General features: G+C 41.6%; 1 protein-coding gene across 2 annotated transcripts in view; it reads right to left on the reverse strand.

Annotated features, from left to right (window-relative positions):
* Window positions 1–6884: 6884 nt before the first annotated feature.
* Window positions 6885–27781, reverse strand: part of DGKQ (diacylglycerol kinase theta) — an 87678-nt gene continuing 66781 nt past the window's right edge. Inside the window, exons 16-24 of one of the 2 annotated variants that reach the window (XR_015799692.1) lie at window positions 26078–26229; window positions 24578–24726; window positions 23831–24012; window positions 22261–22361; window positions 18322–18468; window positions 17315–17426; window positions 15603–15755; window positions 14249–14500; window positions 6885–9416 (exon numbers count right to left, since the gene is read on the reverse strand). Coding sequence is in view for 1 of the 2 variants with exons in the window: in XM_014888120.2 (XP_014743606.1) it covers window positions 14402–14500; window positions 15603–15755; window positions 17315–17426; window positions 18322–18468; window positions 22261–22361; window positions 23831–24012; window positions 24578–24726; window positions 26078–26229 (1095 nt within the window). In the remaining variant the exon portion in view is untranslated. Of the gene's footprint in view, window positions 14501–15602; window positions 15756–17314; window positions 17427–18321; window positions 18469–22260; window positions 22362–23830; window positions 24013–24577; window positions 24727–26077; window positions 26230–27781 lie in introns of both variants that reach the window. The other variant, XM_014888120.2, reaches the window with a different exon arrangement.

Raw genomic sequence — 27781 nt, forward strand, 5'->3', positions numbered from 1 at the left:
CCCAGCAAGCCACATCCTTTTGTCTGAGATTGAACTTCATGTTCATATGCCTATCCTCTCCCTGCCCATCCTCTGAAGTGATTTCAGGCAAATGGTAGTCTCAGATTTCTCAAGGTCTATTCCAATACATCCATGGAAACACATACTAAAGGACTCTGCCCTAGACACACATAATGAACAGGGCTTGTGAGTGTAGTTATGCATTGGCATTGGCTTGTAACAGCTGGGTCTACTTCTGAATGTCTTGTGCACCCCTTTAGAACATGGAGGAAGAAGAAGGGATTCTTTGCCTCCATGCAGTCATATTGCATATATGTTGTGCGCCTGTTTCAGTTCAAGCGCAGACAAAACTGCCTGTTCAAGCTCTGACACTGCTGGATTGCTGTTTCTATCAGTGCTGACTGTGCAGCAGAGACACTATCTGATTTTTAAGCAGGAACTCCTGGGGTAGGAGAGCTGTCCCTCAGAAGCAGAGGCCCTCCCTGCAGTGGCTCTGTGTTGAGCCAGCCCAGCAAAGATGATGGGTGGGCAGCAGAGGAGGAGGAAGAGGAGGGGGAAGGATGAGCTGGAGAGCTGGAGCTCTCCAGCAACTGCTGGAGGAGTTGCCTGGTTTCTAGTGGCATCATCCGTTGCCCATATCTTCCTGGGCTGTGTGGGTCACCCTGGAGATTTGAGAAGATCCCTGGAACAAATTGTTGCTGCTTACCAGTCTCTTGCTTTTGTTGTTTTTCTGTTTTGGTTGCCCTGTCTTGGTTGTGAGAAAAGATCATTTTTGGAGCTGCTGTTAACTAAATTTCAGAGGTGCTGGTGAAGTCCCTGAGTTTCTCTTGCCCTGCTCCTGTGCAAAATGGTCATCTCTGGTGTTCGCTGGGGGCCATGACTAGCAAGACAGCAGTGCTGGCCCCATGAAGGGACGTTTTTCAGACTGTACCACCACCTTAAATGCAGAACTCAGGTTTGCAGAGTATCAAGTGTGCAGTCTTGCAGAGTGAAGCCTGTGTCTTTCACTTGTGGGTGACTGGAGATGTAACCTGTTGTGGCATCTTCCAGGTGCATGGCTATTCTGAGACTACATGGAGATGGGTCTCTTTATGTCCTGCAATGTAGTGGTGGAGATAGTAGTTTGTGAATCCCTGGGTGCAAGCCACAGTGCTGTAGCACAGAGACCCACAACTGGTCACTGGGTCTGTACCCCAGGACAGAGACAGATAACCTTTTGGATGCTGCTATAGCTACAGCTGATGTGTGTGTTGAGGGTGATGGTTGTCTGCAGGTGGCTGCTCTTTCCGTCTTCTGTCTGACTTCTGTGTTGCAGTGTCAGTGTTTGTGCCCCCTCTCAGTGTGCTCGGAGCCAGGAGCCACCTGACCGTGTTTGGATGAGCTGAGATGAGGGCTGGAGCTGCAGTTCTGCTGGGTTAGCGGTACATGCTGCTTTTCAGCCCCGTTTGAGCCTCTCTAATCCGAGTGGCTTAGTCAGCTGCTGCCCCATCATTTCTTTCTGTGTTGTTCTGGGCCGTCAGCTGACAGTGGTGAGAAAGTGTTTGCTGTTGCTCATTGTGGCTGTGCTAAGTCTGCTGGAGCTGTGATTGTGGCAGTAATTCTCTGCAGGGGGAGGACTCCAACCCGGACTGGGTTGGAAGTCAGCCTGGCATTGAATGGAAATGGCAGTGGTGTGCCATTTCCACGGTGGTGTAGCCGTGAAGTGGCCCAGAGCAGCACAACAGCCTAATCCTGCTGCAGTGTCTCCTCTTTCTGGAAGACCCACAGAAAGCAGGCATGTCCTGCCCCACTCACCTGCATGAATCTCATGTGCCTTGGGTCTGGGTGCCCGAGAGGGGGAGAGAAAGATGCTCTGGGAGCACTCATGAGGGCAGCAGCTGCCCTGGATTTTGTGCCTGAGAGCACACTGTTTTGTTGACAGCTGATAACCTTCCTGCTGCTTCTCCCCAAAGGGCCCTTTGCTATAGCTGTGCTTTCGTGGGTATGCTTTTTGGATAGTTCCCCAGATGGTGCTGACGGAGTGGGCAGGTGCCCTAGGACGAGGAGGCAGTCTTGGGGCTGCAGTGTGGATCTGCTGGGGCTTTGCTCTGGGCCAGGGCTCTTCCCAAGGGCAGGAGACACTCGTATGTGGACTATGGCTGTAGCAGCAGCTGTTTGGAATTGCTCAGGCAGAAACTTGGAGCAGTTTGGGGGTGGGTGGTGATGGCAGCAGATCCAGAGGTTGTGATGCTGGGGTGGGTGTGAGGAGATAGATGTCAGGAACAGGGAGGAAGCCAGAGGAACTGGCAGCACCTGTGTGAGGAGTGGAAACTTGGAGGTAGGGGCTGGGGAAGAAAGATGTGCTGAGTGCAGCAGGTGAGGGAATGAGGCCAGTGCCCCAGCAGGAGCAGAGAGACTCAGGATGGGCCTCTCTGTGTTCACCACAGCTCTGAATGTCATGAGAGTGGACTGAGCAAGCTGGGTGCAGCTGCAGTGGAGAGACCTGTCACCAGCCCTGCGCTCTGTTAAAGATACTATTGCATAAAGGACAGAAGGACTAAGCCATTGCATTGTTCCTCCATGTCTTGGTTTAATCCCATCTGGCCACCAAACACCACACACAGCCAGTAACTCACTGCCCCACAAGGGGGACTAGGGAGACAACTGGAAGGGTAAAACCTAGAAGACTCGTGTTTTGAGATAAAGAGAGCATAATATGGAAAGCAAAAGAAAATTTAAAAAGCGCATAAGCATAAGAACCCCAAAGAATTAATTCACCATTTCCCATGGGCAGGGAGATCTTCAGCCATCTCCAAGGGCCCCCTCATGCCTCACAGTGACTTGATGATACAAATGCTGCCACTCCAAACGTCTCTTCCTTCCTACTTCTTGTGCCCAGCTTTAAATACTGGATGCCACATGGTCTGGAATATCCCTTTGGCCAGTTCTACCTCAACTTCCTCCCCAGCTTGGCAGTACAAAAAGCAGAAAAGCCCTGCTCAAGAATAACTAAAGTGTCTCTATTTTATCAACCCTGTGTGCAGCACAAACCCAAAACACAATCCTAGTCTAGCTCCTGTGAAGAAAATTCACTCTATCCCAGTAGAAACCAGCACGCCCCAGATCAACTCAAGCCATGCACCACAGAGGCTGGCTGCTGGGCCATGCTACCCTGTGTCCTTTTGCAGGCAAATTTCAGAGACCCAAACTCCTCCTGCCAACTTTCCCCCCACAGGGCCCCTTGTGCTCTTCTGTGTTGGGCCACCCCCAGGGCACAGCTGGCCAATGCTTCCCCAGCCCTTCTAGAGGGGAATGGCACCTGCAGAGCAGCACCCCACACCTTGCTGCTGCTCCTTCCATCAATGCTGCCTGCTGCTCCATGCACTGGACCACCTCACTGCTCAGTGAGACCCAGCAAGTCCTGCTGGTGACACACTACTCAGCAGCTTTGGGAAATCAGTCTTAGAAATCTGTGCCCTCAGTACCCCACCATACTGCCATTTGTTTTCTTCCCCAAACTGATTGTAGTTTCAGAGGAGAATTACTTAAAGAAAGATGGCATGAGCTTTTAAAATCCATGAACCAAATAGTTAAAGCATAAACATCTTTGCAAAACTACAGCACACTTTTTCTTAAAGTAATTTTTAAACCACAGCAGCAGCATATCCGGCGTCTGGGCGGTACCTGAAAGCCTTTCCAAAGTCAGGGGAGGTTTTGCTATCCTCAGTCAGAAAGCAAGGGGGCAGCAACCTCCAGTTTAAGAGTGAGTTAAGTACCCGGGAAAATCATGACGCGGTCTGTGCCCAGCAGTAAATGTCTGTCTGTATTAAAAAGGAATTGCCAAAACAAAATTCCCTGTTTTAGTAGCATGGTACTTTATTGACACTGCTTCATTTTTGTGCCAACACTCATAAAACTTGGCAGACATCTGGAAGGATGTTTATAATTAACAGAAACTCAAGCAACTCCCTCTAACAGGCAGATACAACTGAGATCTTGGACAGGTAAAGTTTATGACCAGAACTGCTGACACACTGTAGTTACAAACTTTAAAAGCCTTAAAAAAATCCTCAAAAGGTTCACTTGTAACCCAAAGAAGCCTGGAAAAGGTGTTAAATGTTTCTACAGGAGAGCAAATACGACAAGTCATTGTAGATAGCAGTAATACAGGAGTGAGGAGTCCTGTTATGTGAGTGGCTGATGAGGAGCTAGAAAGAGGAGGTGCCAGCAGGCACCAAAGACTGGGAAGATGAACTGGCAGAGTGCAGAAGAAAAATGTGCCACCCAGTCAACTGAAGCAGTCTCTTTTCCTGTAACAGTTCTGATGGAGTATCTTCAATTCTGGCATGTCCTAGATGAGTACCATTTCCACACTGTTGTTGCAGACATGCTGAGACTCTGTCAGATGGTGACCTCAGCCTCCATAAGTTTTTTCTGTACTGGAGGTGTTGGGGTTTGCTTGTGGCTTATGAGATTCAGAGTCAGTCATAGAAGACGTGCTCTCAGTTCTGCTTCTTATTTTACTGGGGAGGCTGCTGGATCAGAAGACACCAAGCCATTCCTGTGTGACAGAAAAATGGGAGCAGGACCTTCGATGCAAGGCTGTTTAGTGAACATATGACTGGATAAATTTGTTTCAGCTTAACCAGTTTGAAGAAGGACTGGCAAGATCCACATGTCCTTGCTGCTGAGAATGTTTTGTGCCTTATGAGCTGCCTGTGCTTTGGCAATTGCAGGAGGGAAAGCTTTGAGCCAGGAGGTACTGACCTCAAAACAGCGTGCAAATGAGTGGAGTTGTGAGCAGCATCCCCAGAAATCCTGGACTGACAGCACCCTCATAGTTATGGCACAGACTCGAGGGCACTGTTCCAGCAGAGGTGCCACTGCTTGCCTGTGAGTGGCTAAATGTGGTACACGATCACTGATTAACAGCACAGGTTGGCTGAGAGAAGCCCTGAAGGTGACAGAGCTTGTCCCTGCTTCGCTTTGGTGTGGAGCGAGGTGTTGTCTGTGTGCAGTTTCACTGTGTGGTTTTTTGATGCCTACCCTGCCCCTGCCCCTGATTACAAGGGCCCTGCATTAAGTCAGCAGGCTTCTGGTCAGAGTACTTGTCTGGGCAGATTCCGTGCCTCATCCGTGCATGCTGTTCTACCTCTCTAACCTGTCTATATAACCATTTTGTTGTTCTTTGTTTTTCCCTCCCTCCCTCCCTCCCTCCCTCTCTTTCTGTGATTCCCTAGTAGACTTTTAGTTTAGATTTCTTGGTTTCTAGAACCTGAAAGCCAGATCCTGGATAGACCAAGAGAGTATGGTGCCAGCTACAAGAGAAGTCTGTGGAAATTGTGAGAGACAGAGATTCATTCAGGAGTGAATGTTGAGCCTCATTAGTTGATGAGGAGGTACAGGTTTGACCCATTTGCATTACTCATGTCAAGGCTGCTTGTCTGTATGTGGGCACTTGCATAGGCACTGCTCTGTGTCCATGGCTTTGCTTTCAAGATGCTGACACCACCACCGCTGTGTGATCCAGCATCTGGTTATTGGACCTGGCAGGAGGGATCGCAGGTGTTACACTTGTTCACAACAAGAAAGCATCTGTTTTAGGGCCCAAACCTGCCATCTGATAATCAATTTGTGTCCAAAATTATTCCATTACCCTTAAATTTAACTTCCTTATGACTTAATTATTTACCTAAAAGGTTGATTATTGTTTAGCTGTGCTTCAAAGAATATTATCTAACTGGTGGCTAAATCCACACTGAAGTTAAGCTGGGATTTATCAGGGCCTAACCCATGTTTCCCATTCTCAGACACCAGTTCCCCTTGATGAGAAAGTGGTATAGCCAGATTGCAAGGCACAGCCCTGTATGGGCAGGGAGGGATTGGCAGTTGTCTACTCTTGCTGTTCTGCCAGCCCAGAGGAGGACAGGGGTAAAAATTTATTTCTGGTTTGGATATTTTGTAGTTTGTTTTTTTTTTCTTTTCTCTCTTTGAAGGTCAGTGTTTTTTTTGCTTCCCCTCTTTTCCCGTAACTGTAGCCTCAGAGCTTTTCCATGTATGGTTTTTAAATGTAATTGTAGTTGCTTCAGAGCTTGTTGATTTGCAGTCCAGCAAGGAACAGTAAGGTTTGTCCAGAGGTGTTGGGGTACAACCAAGGCCTCCTCAATTCTGCAGTTAGCTGTTGAACAGAGTAGGGAGAACCAATTGCTCATTGCCAGAGGCAAGGTTACTGCAGCAGGGACATCCCAAGTGGAGGTGTCCAGCTGATGGGCACTCCCCTCCCAGCCATGAAAGGCAGAGCTTAACCTCCAAGAAGGAGTGAGCTGTCCATTCATAGTGGGTCAGTTTCCCCCCTGGGCCTGGCTCACTGGACAGGCCTTCCACTTGTCACAGCTGAGTCTCTCCAAGGCAAGGTCCATGAGTTGTGCAGGCCAGGTCCACCACTGCTCAACTGAGCCAAGCACAAGACTATGTGTGGGCCTGTTACCCACAGCCTGAAAACATCAGGTCATGTGTTCTGAGAGAAGTGCAAATAGGGCAAGGAATTGTAAAAAAATACCTTGGAAAATCTGGATCATCATTAAAGTAACCCAAAACACAAGAAATGCTTAACACCCTGTGGTGCTGTCACAGAAAGGCTTTACCAATTACAGTGTTATCCACAGAAATAAGGGTTCTAGAGGCGCTTGAATGTTGCAGGGATCAAACTTGGATGTCGTCTCACAAATGAAAACATATGAAATCACACTATTAGAACAGAGCCACCCTTTCACAGGACATGACCCAATCTCAAACAGCAAGGCTACCGAATTCCTATAAAAGCAGTGCCCAGCTGAGATAAAATATGTTTGTTTCTGCAGAAGTGTATTCCACTATTTTTAAAGCATAACTACTTCACAAGCATCCAGGGTAGAAGAGATGTTGTATTTTTCACAGCACATTCTAGTTACAGATCTCTGAAACTTGTAAATAATACTTAGAATACAATATTTCATATTGGTGCAAAATGTACAAACACAAAACATGTATTGCAAAATATACACAGAATTTTCTAAAAACAGAACCCAAGGATGAATAGATGTTTAAATATAAGAGAAAAGTCCATCTTTTATAAATTATTTTTTAAAAATCTATTAGTACACTAGGTATGTTGTTTATAGACAAGTTACCACAATACAGTGACATGTCTCATTTCCAAGGCAGACACTGAGAAACAAGTTACATAATTAAAAGCTGGTTTTTAAGACCAATCCGCAAGTAGATGTGTGATAACACATTACTGGTTTGAGGCACAGAGTGTGGAAACCATTTTCAGCCACTTTAATGCTTATACTTAGGCCTTTTTTTTCTGAGAATTAGGCAGATGCACAAAGAATAAGCACTAGACAATAACTTGTCAGCTTACATTAGTTTATTGGGTCAGGATTATTTTATTACTGATGTATTAGAACATTCACAAGAAATGCTATGAGACACCTTAAGAGTATCTTGATAATAAAACAGCATTCATACAACTGTGTTAATTGGATGATTTAAATAACCCAGAAGTGAAAAAGTTATTTAAGCAATAGCTAAGTTATAGTTTGAGAAGAATTAAGATGTCATTCGTAAGTAGGAGAGACACTGAAATCTATAGTAAATTACAAACTCTAATGCTTTGCATTCAAAACAGAGATGTTGTCTTCCAATATTCAGAACTTGTAGCTTCAAGATACTGATTGCTGCTAGCTACACCATTGCTAACTAAACTATCACAAGGATAATTTGCTTCGGGCATGTTTGGAATGCTAGAGTTATACAGCTATTGCTATGCTACAAATCCCCAAATTTTGCTTTAAAATAGCAGTGAAGGCTTTATAAGCACCCAAAATTACACATTAAATACTCAGTAATACTTTAAGCACCTCTTGCTACCCAGTTTGGCATTATAAGCAGCACTAAGAAATGGATGCCATGGTGAGACAAGATGATAGTAGTTTGACTCGGGCAATCTTGATTTGTGCCTGCCTGCCTTCAGAAAGCAAAAGAGCTTGTGTGGCCCACTCTGTCATGGTGAGAGAGGACTGTAAGTGCCCGACAGTCACCAGACTTATAACCTTTCTGCAGTCAAGCACAAGGGCAGGCTCTCTGCTCTTCAACCTGCAGTGATCTGTATGGGGGAGAAGCTCTGCCTTGTATGGCTGATGTTTATATTGGGAATTGCTGTCAGAGGTGTAATAGGGCATATGCACAACATAAATGAAGCCATATCTTCTGAAATCAGGTTGTCCCCTAAATAACACACTTGACCAGTGCAGAGTGACATGCTAAATGGCTATGCTGCCAGGAGAGCTCAGAGGGATAACTACACCAGTAACACTGCCCTATTAAAAAATACTTTGCTTTGGGATTGATCTTTAATATCTACAAATGTTTATTTCAAGACTTCAACTTTTTCAGCACTGATCTGCTATAAAACGTTCTCATAAGTTATCTTCACAAAAAATAGTCACTCTTCCAGAAAACAAGTTCAACACAACACACTTTCATCAGTACAAATTCTGTCCTGTGAGTCCATGGCAGAGAAGCCATAACCCACAGTGAAATCTCTCAAATGCAACATAACCAGGACTCTAAAACCAGAAGGGAACTATTCCATTAATTACCATGGTAAGCAGAAACAATGCTTCCAAAACACACAGAGTGCACTGTTTCAGTGGACATGTATGGGTTTACAATCAATAGTCACTGTCTTGTAAACATTGAAACTGCCGCTCTAACTGCAGGTTAAGGTTAGTAATTTGCATTCATTTCACTACACTCCACATATACAATGCCTACACTGCTAAAGATAAAACAACAACAAAACAAAACCATTAAATAGCAAAAGGAATGAAGGCTTTGGGCTGGATGTCTCCTGCAACTAAGCGTCAAATCAGTAAGTGTTGACATTATAAATAAAACTTGAACATTATTTTATGCATTATAGAAGCAGTCTAGTAAAATCTAAAACTTAGAATAGCAGCAAATTTGCTCAAAAACGTACACGAACTTTCAGTCAGTCAGCTATAAAATACATTCTGCAATGTGAGAAGCCATCTCTATCCCCAAACAGGCTTTCAAGGAGAACACAGTGTTAGACATGGATGGGGATCAAGAACACTGCAGCCAGAGAAACTCTTAAACAATTGTATTCTACAAACTTGTTCTCTTTGTTATCTGAAAGTGCATCTTTGTAGAATCATCCCCATATTTACAAAAAAAGTACAAACATTGCAATTTTGCCACACCCTAAGCCTATCTAACCTGTATTTTCTGTTAAGTGCAAAAAGTATAATGAATTTATATATATTCTGATGCGTATAAGTTTGAAGGCTGAAAATGAGGCAACGTTGTCACCGGTGAATCCAACGCAATTCAGTAGTTGTCAAATCTTTGCTGCACAGCTGTTAAGGTGGCTAAAGTAGAAATTGAAGTAGAAATTAAAGAATAGTCTAAGCCAAACTGACAGAGCAGCATTCAGAGCAGTAACTCCATTCCCCCACTCTCTGCACACATTCACCAGCACATGCTCATACCATCATTACCAGTTTGGGTACAGAGCTAGGCCCAAAGGGCAGGAGGGCAGCCTGGCAGAAAGAGGAAGATGTACAGTCACTCTGAAGGTGGTAAGGAAGACTTATGGGGTGCAGACTGAAAAGAGTATCTACTGCCAGTGCACAATTCCAAAGAGCCACCAATACTCATGCTGGAATATGGACTGGAGACTATGCAAGACAGAGCATACCTACAGCCAGTACATTATTAAATACATATGCAACCAAATCTGTTGTGTCTTCAAAGTAAGCTCTTTTCAAGTGTCACAACAGTTCCTCTTACCTTCTCTCTGAAAAAAGAGGTTTCACTTGACAATGATGTTTATATGCCAACAGACTGCTACAGAATCACATGCACGCATAAATGCTGAGCAATTCGAAACAGCTGATACTCAGATCAAGCATATTTGCTCTAAAGAAATGAAATCAGTACAATATTTCTAAGAGGGTAACTGTGAAGATTAACAACAATTGTCTGTAACAGTTCATTTAGTTTTGTTCCTTAGTAAAGTCTTGCAGTGACAGCTTCTTCCTAGTTTTTAAATGCTACAATAGCCATTGCCATTGGTTTTAGACACACAAATACTTGACTAAAATCTAGAAACAGCAAGCAGACCTGAAACTGCATACATGCAGAGACCGTACTCTAAACACAGTTATGCTTTCACTATATTGCCATCACGTCTTGTTGGAAAGTGCAAGTCCTGCCTCATGTCCAAAACCGGCGAGAGAAACATCCAGAAGTGAGTGCTATCAGAATGCTGTGACAGGGCAAAAGCTGTTTAATTAGGCACTGTGGAAGGAAATACAATAAGGCTTATTCTTAAGGGGTGTGTGCACACGTATGTACACATAAACAAAAGGCTTTTGGCAAAATAACCGGTTCACCTAAATATCAATGCAGTGAAAACATCAGCAATTTAAACTGTACAAATCAAGGGTAAAAGCCATGGGGGGAAAAAGCAGCAAATTTTCTGAAGAAGCACCCGTATCTCAGGGATGAGCTTTTGAATTTTGGTTCTACTAATTCAAAGCAGAGGTAACGTGTTTATCCATCAAAAGAGATTTTAACCAGCTGACCACCTGCACTAATCTGCCACTTTGGGGTATTTGAAAGGAACCAGGGTTTTCAGGACCTTTCTCTCCCCAGTGCTGGCAATGCCTAAGTAGGACACTAGTAAAAGGTCAGGAGAGTGTACCTCAGCAGGAGAGATGCTAGTTGTGCTATTAGTGCCTGCCATGATTTATAGGCAAGGCAAAAAGGCAGTGGAGAGAGGATGAAGGAGCGTGCTCAGGATAGCAAAAAGCCTGCAGCTTCTCCCTGTTCACAGTTACAGCTCCTGGTCCTGTGTCCCTGGTGTTACTTAACACTTGTCTTGACAGAACTGAGCCTCTTCCCCAACACTTTTGTTGCTGCATTATTTGAAGGACTTGGCCATGTGACCACTAGGTTCTCATACAATACTACTCGGTCAGTATGGAGAATCATCTATCTGCCCACTGTCACATAAATTATACTGCATTGTTATGTTCAGTGGAAAGGCTAAATCTAAATGTTTCATGTTAACTGCAAAGAGTTATCCCCTCCCTTCATGCCGGCCATGCATACCAAGGAAGAAAATACTAGGTCTTCTCAGACACCATATGCAATGAATATGTGAGAAAAAAGATATGCACACACATACATGTATTCTTGATATAATGGCCTTCACAGAACCTGAAACTAGGACATCTTAATAGAGGGGTTAATGAGCGAGTTTTTCCTTTTAAAAGCTTTGCAGGGGGTTTCCTATCTCAGCTGAAGTCTGTTTTGTCATCAAAACACATTAAGCATCATCTTTTGATGCACAGTGTGTTTTGATACAAAGTGTGTTTTTCTTAAGCTATGTTTTCATTTCAGTGTGGCACTCATCTGCTCAAATATATAGCATTTGGTTTCTGGAAAAAAAAGAAAAGGGAAAGAAAAACAAAACTCAAAGCCTTCTTGTCCTCTACCAGGACCTCCTCTGGAAGAGATTACACTTATACTTCAGTGTCACCTTGCTACCATGATACTATCCCAAAACAGGCTTGTACAGAGTTCCAGGGATGGGAAATCTCCAGGAAGAATATGCCACAGTAAGAGACCCTCTGATTAAAATATTATGACCTGTGAGTTTCATGTTGTTTTAGGCAGCAGATACAGAGCAAAAGGAGAGACAGCCAGGTCCTTAACAAGCAAAGAACTTGAAACACTGTCAGCTATGTACTGCAGGATTATATATGCCTGGAAAAATAGTAAAACAGGGTTATTTATTTGGGCTGCAGAAGACAGATAGTACCAGCAATATTAAAATTTATGCATGTTTTCTGTAACAAAAAGCCCACCTTCCCTTACTGAGTCAGCAACTGGAAAGTAGACCATGCATTCTTTCTCCTGTCCCAAAGATCCAAAGCAGTTTCTCTGTCTTTCTGGACAATTATGAAACAGCAGCCTATTCCAGATTTCCTCTCTAGTTTGTGAGCTTCATTCAGAGAGTACACACCCTGAAATGCAACACTTGATCCTCCCTACTTGTAATGCTGGTACCAGGATTCCAGAAGAGGTCGAGCTGATCCCTCATGCCCAGGTTCTAAAGAAGACAATCCTGTGTTTAATGCTCAGGAGGACAAGGCTTTTAGCTCTGTACTACCCAAACTATTTCCTTCATAGCATGAATCCAGTTTTCATGTTGAATAAAAGTTAAGCTGTAGTCCACACTGTGGGATGTGAAGAACATCCCCAAATTTAAATTAAGAATTTAAACAATTAAGAGGTTTCACTGAAAACAGAAGTCATTCCTCCCACTTCATCTCTACCAGAAAACTGAGAAGGAATCACTATATTGAAAGGAGAAGCTTCCAGCATCTGCCATTTTTCTATAGCTGTTTTGTCTCTATATCTTTATCTGCATCATTCTGTTACTATAGATGACATTCTCACCCTTGTTGCACCATGACTGGAAAGTAGAAAGCACATGTAATGATCAGCTGTTGCTGAAGCTGGCATAGTGCTCAGAGTACAGACTCGTCAAGAAGACCCAGCAAGAACTGCCTCAGCACGTAACTGGCTCCATCACTAAACAGCTTTTCTGCATTTCAAAGTTACACTTAAGTCCCCTGAAGCAGCTAGAGATGTTTTTCTAGACACACTGGCAAGAGGAATGCTCCTAAGGTTGACACTCAAGTGATGAACTCATGCTACCCACAGCTGAAATAATTATTACTGTGCAACAGAGGACAAATAAGCCCATCACATGGCTAAGTGGGCTCTAGCCAACATGGCTTAAGCAGCTCCAAGTAGCAGATGCATACCAGTGGCAAAACCTTGCAGACCCACCCTCTGCCCACAAGTGGCTCACAGAGCCCTTTGTGTATGATGTTGACCAAAAGTAAAAGGTTCAGTTCCTGGGTAGTCATGGTGAGATGAGACAGCAGAGATGTGAGTGAAGAACAACATGACTACAGCTATGGATAGCAGATACAGATAGCAAATGGCAGGACCAGCACAGCTGCTCCAGTGCCCAGTCTCTAGCATGAAACTGTACAAGTGCTGGATCCCCATACTTTCAGCAGATGGGTAAACACAAAGAGGTGGTCTTGGTCTCACAGGAACTGACAGAGAAACAGCCTCTGAAGAGCATACACTCATCCAAATGAGAAAAGACAGTCACTGTCTCCCTGAGCCCACACCTAATAACACCCACAAAGTCTTGAGAAGCCTGACGAGGTAAGTGAATTTTCATAATGCCTCTTGCATTCCCAGTTGTTTGAAACCTAGAGCATGTTACATGCATACTACAGGCTTCAATAGCTGCTAAGGCTCCTTAGCAAAGCTATGCTGTACAACAGTTCAGCTCTACCATATGACTATGTTAATTTACTTAATTGAAGACTAAGAGGTACTTTTAAGCTACTTTTAAGCTGATTCTTGAGCTTGCTGTTATAAAACAGTGCAAATTCATGAAAATTATTTTTTACACAATTCATGAAAATTATTTTTTACACAAGTCAAGACAAAAATGTCTGGTGTCAAAGATAATGGTTTCAGTGAGAAAAGAATTGGTATAACATACTCCTGCCTTGGGTATTCTTGTTGCTTTTTTATTTTGAGAATTGTAGCTGATTAAATTCAAATGCCTTTTAAAACAGGCTTTAGCTGAATAATGAGAAACTAAGCTACAGTTGAAAAATTGCTCTACAGGCTGTTTCCCCTTCATTCATGCTGTCCAAATACTGTTGAAGTAAATGCTCTGAAATATTTTGACTCAACTATTCTAGCACTTTCTGTCTTCCAGTGCACTGGGATCCTTTTACAGAAATAATCTCTCCTGTGTTTTGTGTTTTTCTCTTTACCGTTGTACTGTTTCAGCTGTGCTATTTGGACTGATCTAAGGAGTTGTCAGAAGCTCATGTTTTTGCCTTTTGTTTGGTTAGGATGCTATTGTGAGCATTAATTTAAAGAACACATTTTCAGTTATAGAACAATTTAAAAAATTATCTATGGAATGATCTTCCTTAAGAATGAACTGGGAGGAGGTAAGGATTCTTTGTGAAGGCAAATGCAGAAATCTCAGCATCTTGGAATCTCTGTGTGGCTTACAGAAAAGCAAACTCAAGTAAACATTTCAGATGAGAGAGGTGGTACATAATAGTTATTTGTGGAAATGACGTACTTTCTTTGAAAGACAAAGAAGAACCCAGTACTATCAAAATGTAATGAAAGGCACGCTCATAGGCCTCATAGGCAACACTCTTCACAATTTGTCTGCACTTGGTTTTACTGGATCAGGGTGGTATTTATCATAGGCGTGAACACAGGTCTCCCCTTAGCGTCCTCCTTCAGAGGCTGACATATTATCCACTTTCATCTCTTTCAGGTTTCCAGTTTTTTTCTGCTTCTGCTTGGATTTTTTCAACATATGGACCTAGAATTGAAATGTTTAAAAGAAGATGAACATTAAAATATCTGCAGCAATCAATAAGCTGATCTAAGGCAATTAACTAGTAACCATGTAAAAAGGTGAACTGCAACAGAAAAGCATTTAAATACACAACTATCTGGTGCCCCTATCCTTGTAAAACTATAGGATTTACTGCCTTTTTTACATAAACATATACGTGTTATGCATATGTATATGTGTGCATATATATTCCTGTACACACACACATATATATATATCCATATATAGAGATAACTAGTCAGTAACCTGGTAGAAGAAGAAGAAATGTTTCTCATTGAAGGGCAAGTTAGGTTTGCTCTCTCTCTTTCCATTACCTTCCCACTTCTTCTCATGAGAAGAACAAAGTTTTAACATATTCCGAAACTTTGAGATATGACCCTCTCTTTCACTCACTTCTCCTCAGCAAGGGCAATTTTTCTGGTAGCCCTCCCAGTACAGCTACATATCCTCTAAGCTTGCCTATAGCAGCAAATGTCTGAGTTGAAAAGGCATCCTTCAGGTAGCAGGCAAATGTGCAGACTGGTGTGCTTCACAATCATCTTCTGCAAAATGTTTCTTTTGCAATTTCAAAGTCAACAGCAAAGTTAAATTCTTAGGGAGCTGATGCTGTCTTTTATGTACACATTGAGATAATCTAGAAAAAAGAGAATGATTGCTCAAGTTTCTTTTCACAGACCCTGTTCCTCTCTTATTAATTTTACTCCTTTGCTACTACTGTCTGACAGACCTTCCCTTCTCCAGCAGACTGATTCCTACCTTGCACACTGCACTACCACCATGGCTTTCATAACTGCCCTGCTTCAAGAAAAGCAACTGCCTGCAGATCTCAGTACAGAGGAAAAACTGAGTCAGTAGGCTCAGGGACTATTTTTTTAAACATGAGCCTCATCTGAGCCACTGGAGAGAGCCCTCAAACCATCCTCTTTAGAAATTGCTATGTCAGTTACCACACAGTGCTAAGCAGCGCCTATAGGGTTAAGTATCAGAACACAGACAAGCAAGATAATACGGTAACATACAGTGCAGGAACAAAGTCAGATTGCTAAGAGAAACCTACACCCAGTACCTTTGGTCCTGCAGCAGAAATTATAATCTGGCCAGGAGCCTGAATCCAGGGCTCTCCATCAACTTGAACTGGAATTGGCTTTAGGAGTGTTACACGGAAATATGAGCCTTGGGCTATGCGGATTCCTGATCGAAAACCACCTTGGACTTGACCCTGTTAGGGAATAAAAGCCAGGATATCAATCACCCCAACTAACAAGAAGTACAAATACGAGCTGCAATTAAACTGGGTGGATATTGTTTTATTCTCACCTGACATTTTAAGTTTCAGCTTAAAAAACTGTTTAAGCAAAACTAGGATGCCTTTACTGCCCCATCACTAATTATTTCAGCTAGTCCAGGAAGGAGAACTTGGATACCCCTGCAGGCTGCGGGAGGCAAAACAACTCCCAAAGCAAAGGTGTTTGTACACAAAGATTGGCCAAGGAACATACACTCAAAAAGGTCTTGTTTGCTTTGGCTTGCCCCTCCGTAACACAGTAAATACTTCTAAAAACACCTAATTATACACACAGGCTTCAGCACATGTGAAATTCCAAAGTCTAAAAGCAGTTTATTAATTAGAGTTTTTCCAAAGTCAACTCCATATAGCTACAGAAATACATACACACACTGAACTTCTTATTCACATACTCAATTTCAACTTAACAGCTGAGTTAACTTTTAGAGTTAACTGCAGAAGTGAAGCAAAGTTACCTTCTCTGCTACACATACTCTTGGGGAATGTGTGCAGAAACCAAATATTGAAGTAAAAACCTTACTATCACAAACCCAAAGCACAGGTTTATTAACATTTATACTCCAAAGTATAAATGCTGCTTCTAGTTTCACAAAAGATTTAGATCTCTACCAAAACAACACTTTAGTATGTTTTAGGAGATCTAAATTAGAAAATAAAGTTGACCAACACCAAAGATTGAGCTCCACAAAATTTAAGCACCCACTTTTCCATTTTGGTAGTTTCATGGATTAGTTATTTCTACTTACCTGTCCACATATACTTTTTCAGCAGCCAATTTCTTTAAATAGTGGTAAGATATGAAGACAAAAATGACCTACCATCCCAAAGGACTGTGTTGCTAATAGCAGACCATTGTAAAAATATGTAATACATGAAATAATGAAAAAAGAATTGTGTAAGTTGAGTCATAACATTCTTTGCAGAACAGCATACCACCTGCTTGATGTAGCATTCAAATCAAGAGCAGCAAGTATCAATTTCTCAGTGACAGGTGTTGGAAAGCCTGTGGCAGGTAATTATAAAGCAACCTGGCTTGATGGAATCTCCACTGTGATGAGATAGGACAAGACTTTTCACAAGTACACTTGGTGAAAGGTGCATGTTTTTGTAATATTAGAATAAAATCTTGTTTTCATCCCATGAACTGTTCCATTTGGACACCATGACATCTGTTATGAGAAAGCTAGTGCATTCCATAATACATATATTTTTATCTAACATATACATCTATTGCATTATATATATATGCACACATGTATGTTTCTCTACTTGGTTCCAAGTCTAGTTAAGTCATGAAGCATTTCCTCATGGATTTTTAACAAGTTCTCAATTCCTATTACTTCTTCTTACCCAACCTTAACAAAGAGGTGTAATTTTTAGGACCATGCACTTGCAGTGCACTGTTTGTTATGGAAACAAGCCCGTCCCATAAAATGTATTTGTTCTGTGCATTTGTTGGGATGCCAACTCACCATGTGAACAACGCCAGTCACACCAACCACTTCCAGCAGGCCATCATCGATGCGTGGTTTCTCAAAGCGGTTGTCACTCTCAGACCCCCAGAGGTCGGCTCCAGAGCCCCAGCTGTGTGGAGAGCACACCAGTGACCACCTGTGGGCCTGTGGTCTGGCCCCAGGCACACTCCCTGGTGCTCTGCTAGGGGTGGCTGGTTTCTCAGGCTTCAAAAGCCACACACTCAGCTCCCCCACCAGCTGGAGGGAGAAGTTTTCCTGCATTGTAAAGGCAGGAACTGTTTTTCTAAAACCTGGAAGAATTGTTATCAGATCTTTTAATAGTAAAGGGAGCAAAAAAAATAGTTTCCATTGGAAAGAAAAGGTGTAAATAGGAATGTGGTAACTCTGTAGAGTTTTAGTTTGCTGGTTTGTTTGTTAGTTTACAGCTAAACTAACTAATTATCAAGACTAAAGAACTTGACATAGCTCTTACTGGTCTTGACAACATTCACGGAAGTTACTGAAGAGAAACTAAAGCTAAAACAATTATTAAGATTTCATTCTTGTACCTGGCCAAAAGTACTTATAGTTAGGCAGATATTCATGCACTTCCGTCCTCTGAAATGCTTTTGACAATTTAAACCATGCTGCTTTTTGTGCAGTACTGACCCTTCCCACTCAAATAACTTTCTTATTGTTTTATGCATAAACTACTCATCACTTACTGGGATCTTTTCTTCTCCACAGCTCTCACATGCAATGTATATTTGTGTACATGTGTGTATATGTAAAAATAAGTATTTGAATAAAACGTTTTCAGACTAAAATGCAAAGAGATACAGGTTGTTTAAGACAAGATGGTACTTGAAAAAATAATAGAATGGCAGGACCAATTACCTGCTGGTTTTGTTAACAGGTTTTACCTGTTACCTAACGATTTGACATTTGATGCTCAAGTACCAAGCAGCAGTTCTACGCACACAGTCCAGCATGCATCCACAAGGGATCATTCCTCTTCTTTTTACCTGGGTATATTAATAAAAATGAGTCCTTCTATACTTGGTAATTCCACCTCATGCTGGTCCACTTGCAGCTTGATGTCCTTGTGAAGGTTTCTAGTGTGACTTATCTTCTGCAGCCCAACTTTCACATAAACTCCCTTGTTGTGAAACCTAGGAGCAGACAAACATCTTGTAACTAAAGGGTAAGGCCAGACATAGCATTCTTCCCTGTATGTATACCACTACTGTCCTCTAGTAGGTATGTTTAAAGAGTTTTTCAATTAAAACTCCATTTCAAATTCTTCTAGCTTTACTGCAAAAACAAAGCCTAAACCATTAAGTGCTACTTTACATACCTTTACTTAAGGGATGTTTCTGTTGCATGTGCAGATTGTGAAATTTTATTACAGAAAAATCATCCCTTCTTGAAGCATTGCCTGAATACAATGCCTCTTTGAAATGTAAACTTCTGGGCTGGATATTACATTTTTGATTGAGACTTAGAGGTCGTCATGACCCATTTTAAATTGTTTTCTCATGCAATGATACAATACTTACGGCAAAACAACATTTGAAAATCTTTGCTTTACACATTCCTAATTAATTCGAAATATACTTAGCTGCAGAAACTTAAAGCAGGCCTAGTAATCTCAATTTGTGACAGAGCTCTAACATCTCTAATTTTAGAATAAAAAAGATGAGGAAGATTTTTATGGCATTCCTAGAAATGGCAAAATATTTTAAGAATAACATCAACAAAAGATAGTTAAACACACAGACTATTTTCTTCTATAATGGAAACCTTTGGATACATGGCCTTCAGAGCAACCTTAAAATAAAAGGCATAAATTTCCATTATTTGACCCTACTAGTACATGGGTGTCATTGGAATTCAACTCTGCAAAATCTCTCTAGCATTATGTCTAAATACCATAGACATTGAGGTGGGGAAGACAGCCAGTGCAAGACTTTAGACAGAGACTTTTCACTCAAATTATTACATTGGGAATGATTAGTCCTATGTCCTAACAGTTTAAAATAGCACCAGATTAAAGGTACCTCATGTAACACCACTTAACATACACTTCTGCTCCATGTAAGATGTATCTATGCTAAAACAGGTTTTGTCTAATTTGGATACAACTGTAAAATACTGGAAAATCAGTAGGAAACACAACATTTGCAATATGCCCAAGAAGTATTAATTTTTGTTGAAGAAGGAAGCCTTCAGAAGCTGAAAGAATACTTCACAGTGCCCTAACTGCAGAACAGCTGTATATCTCTGTAAAGTAAGTCTAAACTTATATTGACCCCCGGCACCAGCACAGGCTGGGGGTGACCTGCTGGAAAGCAGCTCTGTGGAGAAGGAGCTGGGGGTCCTGGTGGACAACAAGCCGTCCATGAGCCAGCAGTGTGCCCTGGGGACCAAGAAGGCCAATGGGACCCTGGGGTGCATTAGGAAGAGCATTGCCTACAAGTCAAGAATAGTGACCTTGCCCCTGTGCTCAGCCCTGGTGAGGCACATCTGGAGTGCTGTGTCCAGGTCTGGGCTCCTCAGGACAAGAGAGACAGGGAGCTCCTGGAGCAGATCCAATGGAGGGCAACAAAGATGATGAGGGGACTGGAGCATCTCTTTAACCAGGAAAGGCTGAGGGAGCTGGGCCTGTTCAGCCTCAAGAAGAGACGGAACTTTATCAATGTCTATCAGTATCTGAAGGGACAGTGTCAAGAAGACAGAGCCAGGCAGTAAGAAAGGACAAGAGGTAATGGGCAAAAAAACCCTGATACACAGAAGCTCAACCTGAACATTCAAAAGAATTTCTTCATTGTGTGGGTAACCCAGCACTGGAGCAGATTGTCCAGAGAGGGTGTGTAGTCTCCCTGACTGGAGATATTCAAGAACCATCTGGAATACAACCCTGTGCCAAAAGCTCTGGGGTGACACTGCTTGAGCAGGGTGGTTGAACCAGATGACCCACTATAATCTCTTCCTATCTACCCACCCTGTGATTCTGTGGAAGCAGATGCCCTATCGTTAAATTTTACACTGTGAAAAAAACTCATATAGTTTGGCGCTTACCAATGCAAAGACCATCACTATCACAAATATACATTATTTTCATCTGCCCTGCAATGCAAGATGAGCATTGAATTCCTGCAGAGATGTTATCACTGCACTTAGAGCTGCTAGCTAAATGTAAGCAGTCCAGAGTACGTAAAGAGACTCTAGTGAGTAAGGCCAGAGAACATACAGCTTTTGGGATATTTATCAGTTTAAGGTCTGGCTTCAGAAGAGCAGTCAAGCCCATATTTCTTCCAAGGACTACTTGTAATTTCTGTTGCCACGACCCAAAGCTTCCTGTTCTGTACTCAAGAGTAGCCAGTTCTCCTGCCAGCAGCTGCTGCACCTTGCTTTAAGTAGATACGATTTTTAGATAATTTAATAGAAATAATAATAATAGTATTACTGACAAGAGCATGCACTCGCTTATCATGAGGAAGCATAAATTCAACTATTTTAGCAATCATTTTCACAGACAGTCAAACGTAAATATGAATTGTCAGCACTGTTAGCATGCACAAGCTTTTGGTTTCTGCAAGAATGTACCTCAGTATCAATTCATTATTTCATGTTTTCTTTCTAGAACTATATAGCCCTTCAGATTTGGGAAAAAAAATAAAATTCTCTTCTTTCCCACAAGTACTTCAAGTCACCCTGCGAGAATGATACCAAGACATTGTCCACTGCACTACAGAAGCTGCAAACTGGGAAATGATTGCGATTAAGATGACAGGGATGAAAAGCACACAGGGCAATAGCAATCAAAGTATATCCCTCAAATGCAGTGGCAATAAGAAGAGGATGCATCTTTTGAAATGCTGCAGCTTTGCAAACATGGAATAGTATATCTTGAAGAAAGGATGATCATAAGCTGTACATTGTATTAACTGCACAAGTCTAGAAAAGTTTCACCTACTAGAATGGACACTGCCATACAGAAACTTATTGCCTGATTTTACTACCTATAATGCTTTCAGTCAAGTGTACTGAAAATACAAGCCAGTACCTAACAGTAACTTATGTACCAGGAACCACCTCTATTTACATCAACAACTATATTAGTCAGTTCTTAAGAAAAGGACCATGAGCAATGCCTGTAATGATAGACTAATGAACACTACAAGATAGGTTGGACTCCACATCATTGCACACATAACTGGTCAGAGAATATTTTTAATAGCAACACTTTGAACACTGCATAGCTGTAACTGGCTGTAACTCTGGCAACCAAGAGACAATTTAGAGGGTGTTTAATCATAAACATAGGGGAAAGCAAACAAAAACAGTTTCTATAAGGAACTGATTAATTAACAGATGTGATTTCTTTTGCTCAATTTCAGTAATTATGAGAAGTCGTCCCATTATTGGTTGATAAGCATGCCAAAGAAGAGGAAAGTCTCTGTCAACACGTTTTTAATAACATTCTCACTTGAGATACAGAGTTTTTTATCCTTAATACCAGCATGCAGGTGCTGCAACAGCACTAGGCAAAACTGGAAAAGGTTCTGAACACTTCTGAACAATGCTTATTGCTCATCTAGCAGTACTGCCCTCACTCTTGCTAAAGGCTTTGAGTACGAGATATTTCCACCAGCTCAAAATTTCACTGAACTCAACAATGCAGTTATTGGAAAACTAAGATTACTGAATAACAGTGACATGACTTCCAAAAACTGCTTTGGTGCTCTCTTTTGGTAGAGGAAAAAACCCCAAACCAAACCCAAACCAACAAAACACAGGAATTTTGTGTCTGTGACTTCCTGGCTAGCTTAATTCCTCCTTGTCCCAGCTCTGCCACAATAGTGGATACCTGTAGCATTTGATATTATAAGATGTAGTGTAAATTGCAGGTAATATAATACCACAGAATTGACCTTCACACCTGGTTTCCCCAAGATTACCTGCTATTAAATTTCCCTGGTTCTTCTTCTCTAGCATGATGAAAGTCCAAGCTCAACTCGGCATCAATGCCCAGACCACAGTAATTGTTCATCTGTACAATCTGGCCAAAAGGGAAAAGAAAGGTATAATTTCCTGCTTACATTTGTAAATGAAAAATGAAGAAATTCCAAAATTTTTCAACCAAAGCAAGCTTTGCAGATGATTCTTCCAAATCACTTGCATCTTGACAGATTCTGGAAAACATTTTCCAGAAACACTGCACTAAAAATAAAGCTGCATGAATAACTGTTGACATGCATAGTCATTATTTCCAATGTATTGGAAAATTCAAAATTTAATCTTAATTAAAAGTAACAAGCATAATAAGGCAAAAATAAAAAGAAATGCAGAAATGAAACAAACTCAACCTCTCAAAGTAATTCTATGCAATAACTTCACAAACTGCTGAACACTAATGCCACTATGATTTTTGGCATCTGCCATGGATTTATATTACATCATTGGGAAGACACTTACTTTGGAAGGTGACCAGTTTACACCAGATGAATGAAGAACTTGACTTCACCTACTCAGCTGCATTTTAACTAGCTCCCTATATGCCAACCTCAAGTTTCTACAGATTTCAACCTTTTCTTCTATTAAATCTTCCTTTGCATGCCAGTTCATTCCACAGCTGTTTCATCCTAGGCCTTACTCTCCCATCCTTCACCTTTAAAACGCAGATTAGGCACTATGGGAAAAAAAGCCCCTGACTCCACCAAGTGAAAAATAGCCGGAGCATGAGCATCTTAAATCCTCCAACTGACTCATAATGCCTAGGATTTTCCAGAGTGACCAGACTAAAATCTTGGACAATTGCTACCATTGCTACAATTTCCTACTTTTTTTTTGCAAGCCCCTTGTCCAAGTTCTTCCTTTAATCTGAAAAGAGAGAACCAGGATTCACACACAGTTCCAAAATCACCACCTAAATCAACATTTTTATTTTCCTAAACAGAAACAAGCTCATATGAACCAAGTGACAGTGACTTTCACTCAAAAAAAATGCAAATAACAGGTGGCACATATACAGACACACAATAGCAGTAAGATGACAGAACGATTTAGTTCCTGTATATGCTAGCAACTCCTAGTAATTTCTTAAACTGAGAGAGGAAAGATGAGAGTACCTTTTGGGGAAGGGAGTGTTTTTTGGTTGACACTCCAGTTTTATAAGTGTTTTGGAAAGTGTTTTGGCATTCCTTCCAAAGCCTTTTCTTATTTGAGAAATAATTTTCTTTCCAGCTGAAGCAAATAGGAATGTCATTGCCATGTGAGTCTTTTCATTAATCCTCTATCAGATGCTTTTTGCTAAACAGCTACAAAACGTGCTCTGCAGTCAACTAGCCCTGCCAAAACCAAAACACTAGGTCCAGACGTGTGCTGTATTCACTAAGAAACAGCTCAGTAAGGCCCAAGCACAAAGACAAGTGAGCAATAAAAATTAAACTATGTTAATACACACCCTCTTTGTGATTTTCACTAGTACAACAGTTCCTAAGAATCACACCCAAATGGTGCTCAGCTCACCTTGGGAGGCTCAGGTTCTGCAATGCCATTTTCTGCACCTTCAGCTGGCTCTTCTGCATCCAAAAGGATAGTCCAGCGATCCATAAGTACATCATCCGCCTCATCCACGGAAACCAAAATGGAGTATGGGTCCTCCCCACTGTAGCCAGCTCCCCAGCGCAAGACCCTCCCCAGGTCATTACCTGGGCAACAGTGAAGAACACCAAAACATGACTGTGTTTCATAATCAGTGCATCAGACCTGTTTTACAAATCACACTGCAGTAAGGTGCTCCAATCAAGCCACAGAATTAGTTTGGAAGAAAGAGTTGACTAGCAGAAAAAAAAAAAAAAAATCTAACGTGTTGTGTCTGCACATGTGGTTACCATTACATAGAGACACACTGGAGCACTTCCACAAAAAGTGGTATAAAAACCTGTTATGGCGTTGAGACACCAGGGAGCAATTGATTTTGCTGTCTTACAGCAATTGCTGATGCACCGGTGGCTGTCAGAGGAGGATATTTTGCCCTCCCAACTCCTGCCCACTCACCCACCCACATACCAACACTCCTGCTGCTTGTTTTTCCTGATCCTGCTTTTCTGAAAGCATGACTGACATTTCCTTGAAAAGCTGATACTGTGGTTTACTTTCCAGCGCCAGCCAGAACTGAATCTCATGGCATCTTGGCTGTCAGACAGATGAAGATAAAACCTTCCAGAGGGCTTCTGCGCTCAGCAGAAGAATGGTTCTTGCTGTGATTCTCACCTGTTCCTAAAGGTAAGATGGCAACTGAGGGCTCTGAGCACACCAGCTTGTGCCTGATCTCCTCGAGTGCACCAAGGACCCAGCCAACGGTGCCATCTCCTCCGCACACCAGCACTCGGAAGGAGGGGACTTTGGAGAACGTGTGAAACCTCCATTGTGAAGAGAAGCATAGGGGAAAAGTTACAATGGAATATAGGAAGTGCAAAGTCCCAATATACTATTTAAAATAACACAGTATTGGATTTCTGCCCATGCCCCTTTACCGTCAGTTTCTGGATCAAATTCAACAAAGTGAACAGAAAAACATGAAGTTACAGATAAAGATGATTTTAAAAAGAGTGAAATCCACATTCCTCTAACATTCTTCACAGATAGAACTAAATGGTTAATCACTTTCTTTTTCAAGGGCACAGAGACATAACTAATCATAATTTCAATGTGAACATCTGTAACTCTCTAAATCTTAGAGGAGATGTTGATTATTGGTGGTGTTTTTGTACTTAGTCATAGGAATCACAGTACATTTTCTTCTTCACTGTATTGTTTTCCTAGTGATGCTTACCTTTTGTGGCTTTTTATCCTACATACCAACATATCATGCAAAAGAATTGTTATTTCCCATTGCACAAGAACCAATGAACAAGGGGGAGCATTTTGCCATGAAGCTACAGGAAGATTCCAAAGCCAAAACAAAATGGTTACTGAAGCTGCAGCTTGAAGTGCATTAAAAAAACCCCCAGAATTACACAGTTCTGACAGAAAAATTATTTGGTGTAGCTTGTTTATCTTGTCTCCTACATAAGCTGCATTTTTCCCACACAGCTTTTGTTCGGAAGATCTTGTCATGACAAGTTTTTTATTAAAGTAGTAGTGAAGGAACGAGGAATGGGCTACAACCATCGCTTTCAGTTTTATGAAGCTGTAACAAAGTGGGGTTCATTAAATCAAGTCATCAGTTCCTGTCTTCCTACAAGCACATTATGTTCTGTTCCTTGTAGAAATGTTGCAGCTGTGATCAGGCAGACGCTGTTAATTCTGCAACTATGGCCAAGTTTCAAGATTCAAAATAGAAAATTTTATTATACTTTCCTGGTAGTTCCCATGAAACATCAGAAGAAATAAAAGCAAAAATCCACACTCATCAGGAAATGTGACATTTCTCTTTCCATGTCCATTCAAACATAAAATCCATTTATTTTCAATAATTATTAAATATGTACTACTGTAAAGTGCATGTGAATTTCCCAGGGCCAGAGTCTGCCAGATTTGACAGAAATATATACATTAGGAATTACTCTATTCTCTTTTCTTTAGAGAACCCTAAAGTTTAAATACATTCTCACAGTAAGAACAGTCAGAAAGAAATGATCCACTACCCTGTTCTTCAGGCACAGAACAGAAGAAATTTAGATCTTCAAAATAAGTTAATCTAGTACACCCTTTTAAAAAGTAACAAAACAATGTAAATTTAAAAAAAAAAATTAAAACATGATGACTTACCCAGGCAGTGGGCCCCCATTGGTAAGTTCAAAGACTTGATGTGGGTTTAACAGCTTTCTAAAACTGTACAGCAGATCCCGGCCTTTTAGACCACCACTTTTTGGATTCACAAATACAAGAAGTGGGCAGCAATTCTGTGGTATCTTTGAAGCCTGAAAAAAACCAAGAAAAAGGATTAGTCAACACCATGAAAAGGCAGGAAAATTTCTACTGCATCTCAGAAATACTACCTGATGCTTCCTTGATGCGTACTTAAAAAAAAACAGATTATATAAATAAAAAGATTCAATGTCCAGCCAATGGACAGGTTAGTTGCTGATCTTGTTTCCCCAGGTATTGAAGGCTCCTTAACCCACTCCAAGTACACATTTGAGCCTAACAACAAAGAAACAAAGGCATTGCAAGTAGCCTTTTCTACAAATTTTCAGTTAACAGTCCAGGCCAAAGAACAGTGTGAGGGATCAGTTTTGTACGATTAAAACACTTTCCTTGAAAAGCAAGAACTTCACCCCAACCCAAATCTTCCTTTAGTTTTGTGGTTATCTTAGAATGCATGTCAATTTACAAGGACAAAACATGTAAAAATGAAGATGCTGGAGGCAGACAGTGGCGTATCTTTCCCTATGAAATTAGAAGTTGAAAGCTTCTTTTAAAAATACAGAACCCAAGCTTTTTCATCATGAGGATTTACTCAGGAGTGTCAGTATCTTATGACCTACAGAAGCTGCTGCTGAAAGGACCTCTCAAAGCCTCCAGAAACTGCAAAGGAGGCCACTGGACATGGCAGAGGTGAGATTTCCTGGGGCACTCCACAGACTGCATAGGAGCAATATCCGCAGCCTCACTGGAGGTCAAAACTTCCAGCCAACACATGCACCTTGGGACTAATTTTCACTCAGCCTGTCTGCTCATAAATAGTTCTGTAAAATGATTTGCAAGTATTTTTAGAAAGATTAGAAAACACCAGCACACCTTTCATCCATCCTGCTACAAGGCTGGGCTGCAGGTACATGCCAGAAAAGTCCACTGGATGTATCAACAACTGCACTTCTAAATAGAAGCATTTGCCATAGTCCCTAAGTTGTGGTAATTCTTATTTACAAATTGGACAGCATTCAGGGAACAGCTATTTGTCACGCAGCTGACCGGATGGATTCAGGGAACAGAACAACAGTGCTAAATATAAGTCAATTTAGACAAGAATGATTCAGGGGTCGGTGAGGCAGCAGCATGACCACAGTGTGCAAGCATGTGGAGAGATACCAACAGCTACAGATGGGAGGAGGCAGCACCCAGAGAGCCTTTCAGCTGCTGCCTGCGAGTGACCACCAGAGACCATGATCTGAGGGGAGCAACAGAGAAACTGGGTCAAATTAAGGAGTTACATTTGTGGGGATGCAAAATGAAGTCTGACATTGAGATACCCTAGACCTTTGAGCTGATTTAGGCACTTCACAAACAAATGACTATTTAGGTCTTCGTAGTACTTGAGAGATTTCCTCTAATTTTCTGTTCTTAGAAGAGCTGGGTGCTAATCTTCTGCAAGTCACACCCTGCCAGATGTGTCAAGATGCTGACAAACACATAAAAATCCTTCTCCTCTAATACTGCCTGCATGAGAAATGCTTTCTGCCATCCAGTGTGACTTGTCTCTTGATAAAGAGAAAACACATTGAGAAGAGGAACACTAATCAGGTATAAAGA

Source organism: Sturnus vulgaris, chromosome Z, assembly GCF_052056855.1.
Source record: "Sturnus vulgaris isolate bStuVul1 chromosome Z, bStuVul1.hap1, whole genome shotgun sequence".
NCBI lineage: Eukaryota > Metazoa > Chordata > Aves > Passeriformes > Sturnidae > Sturnus > Sturnus vulgaris.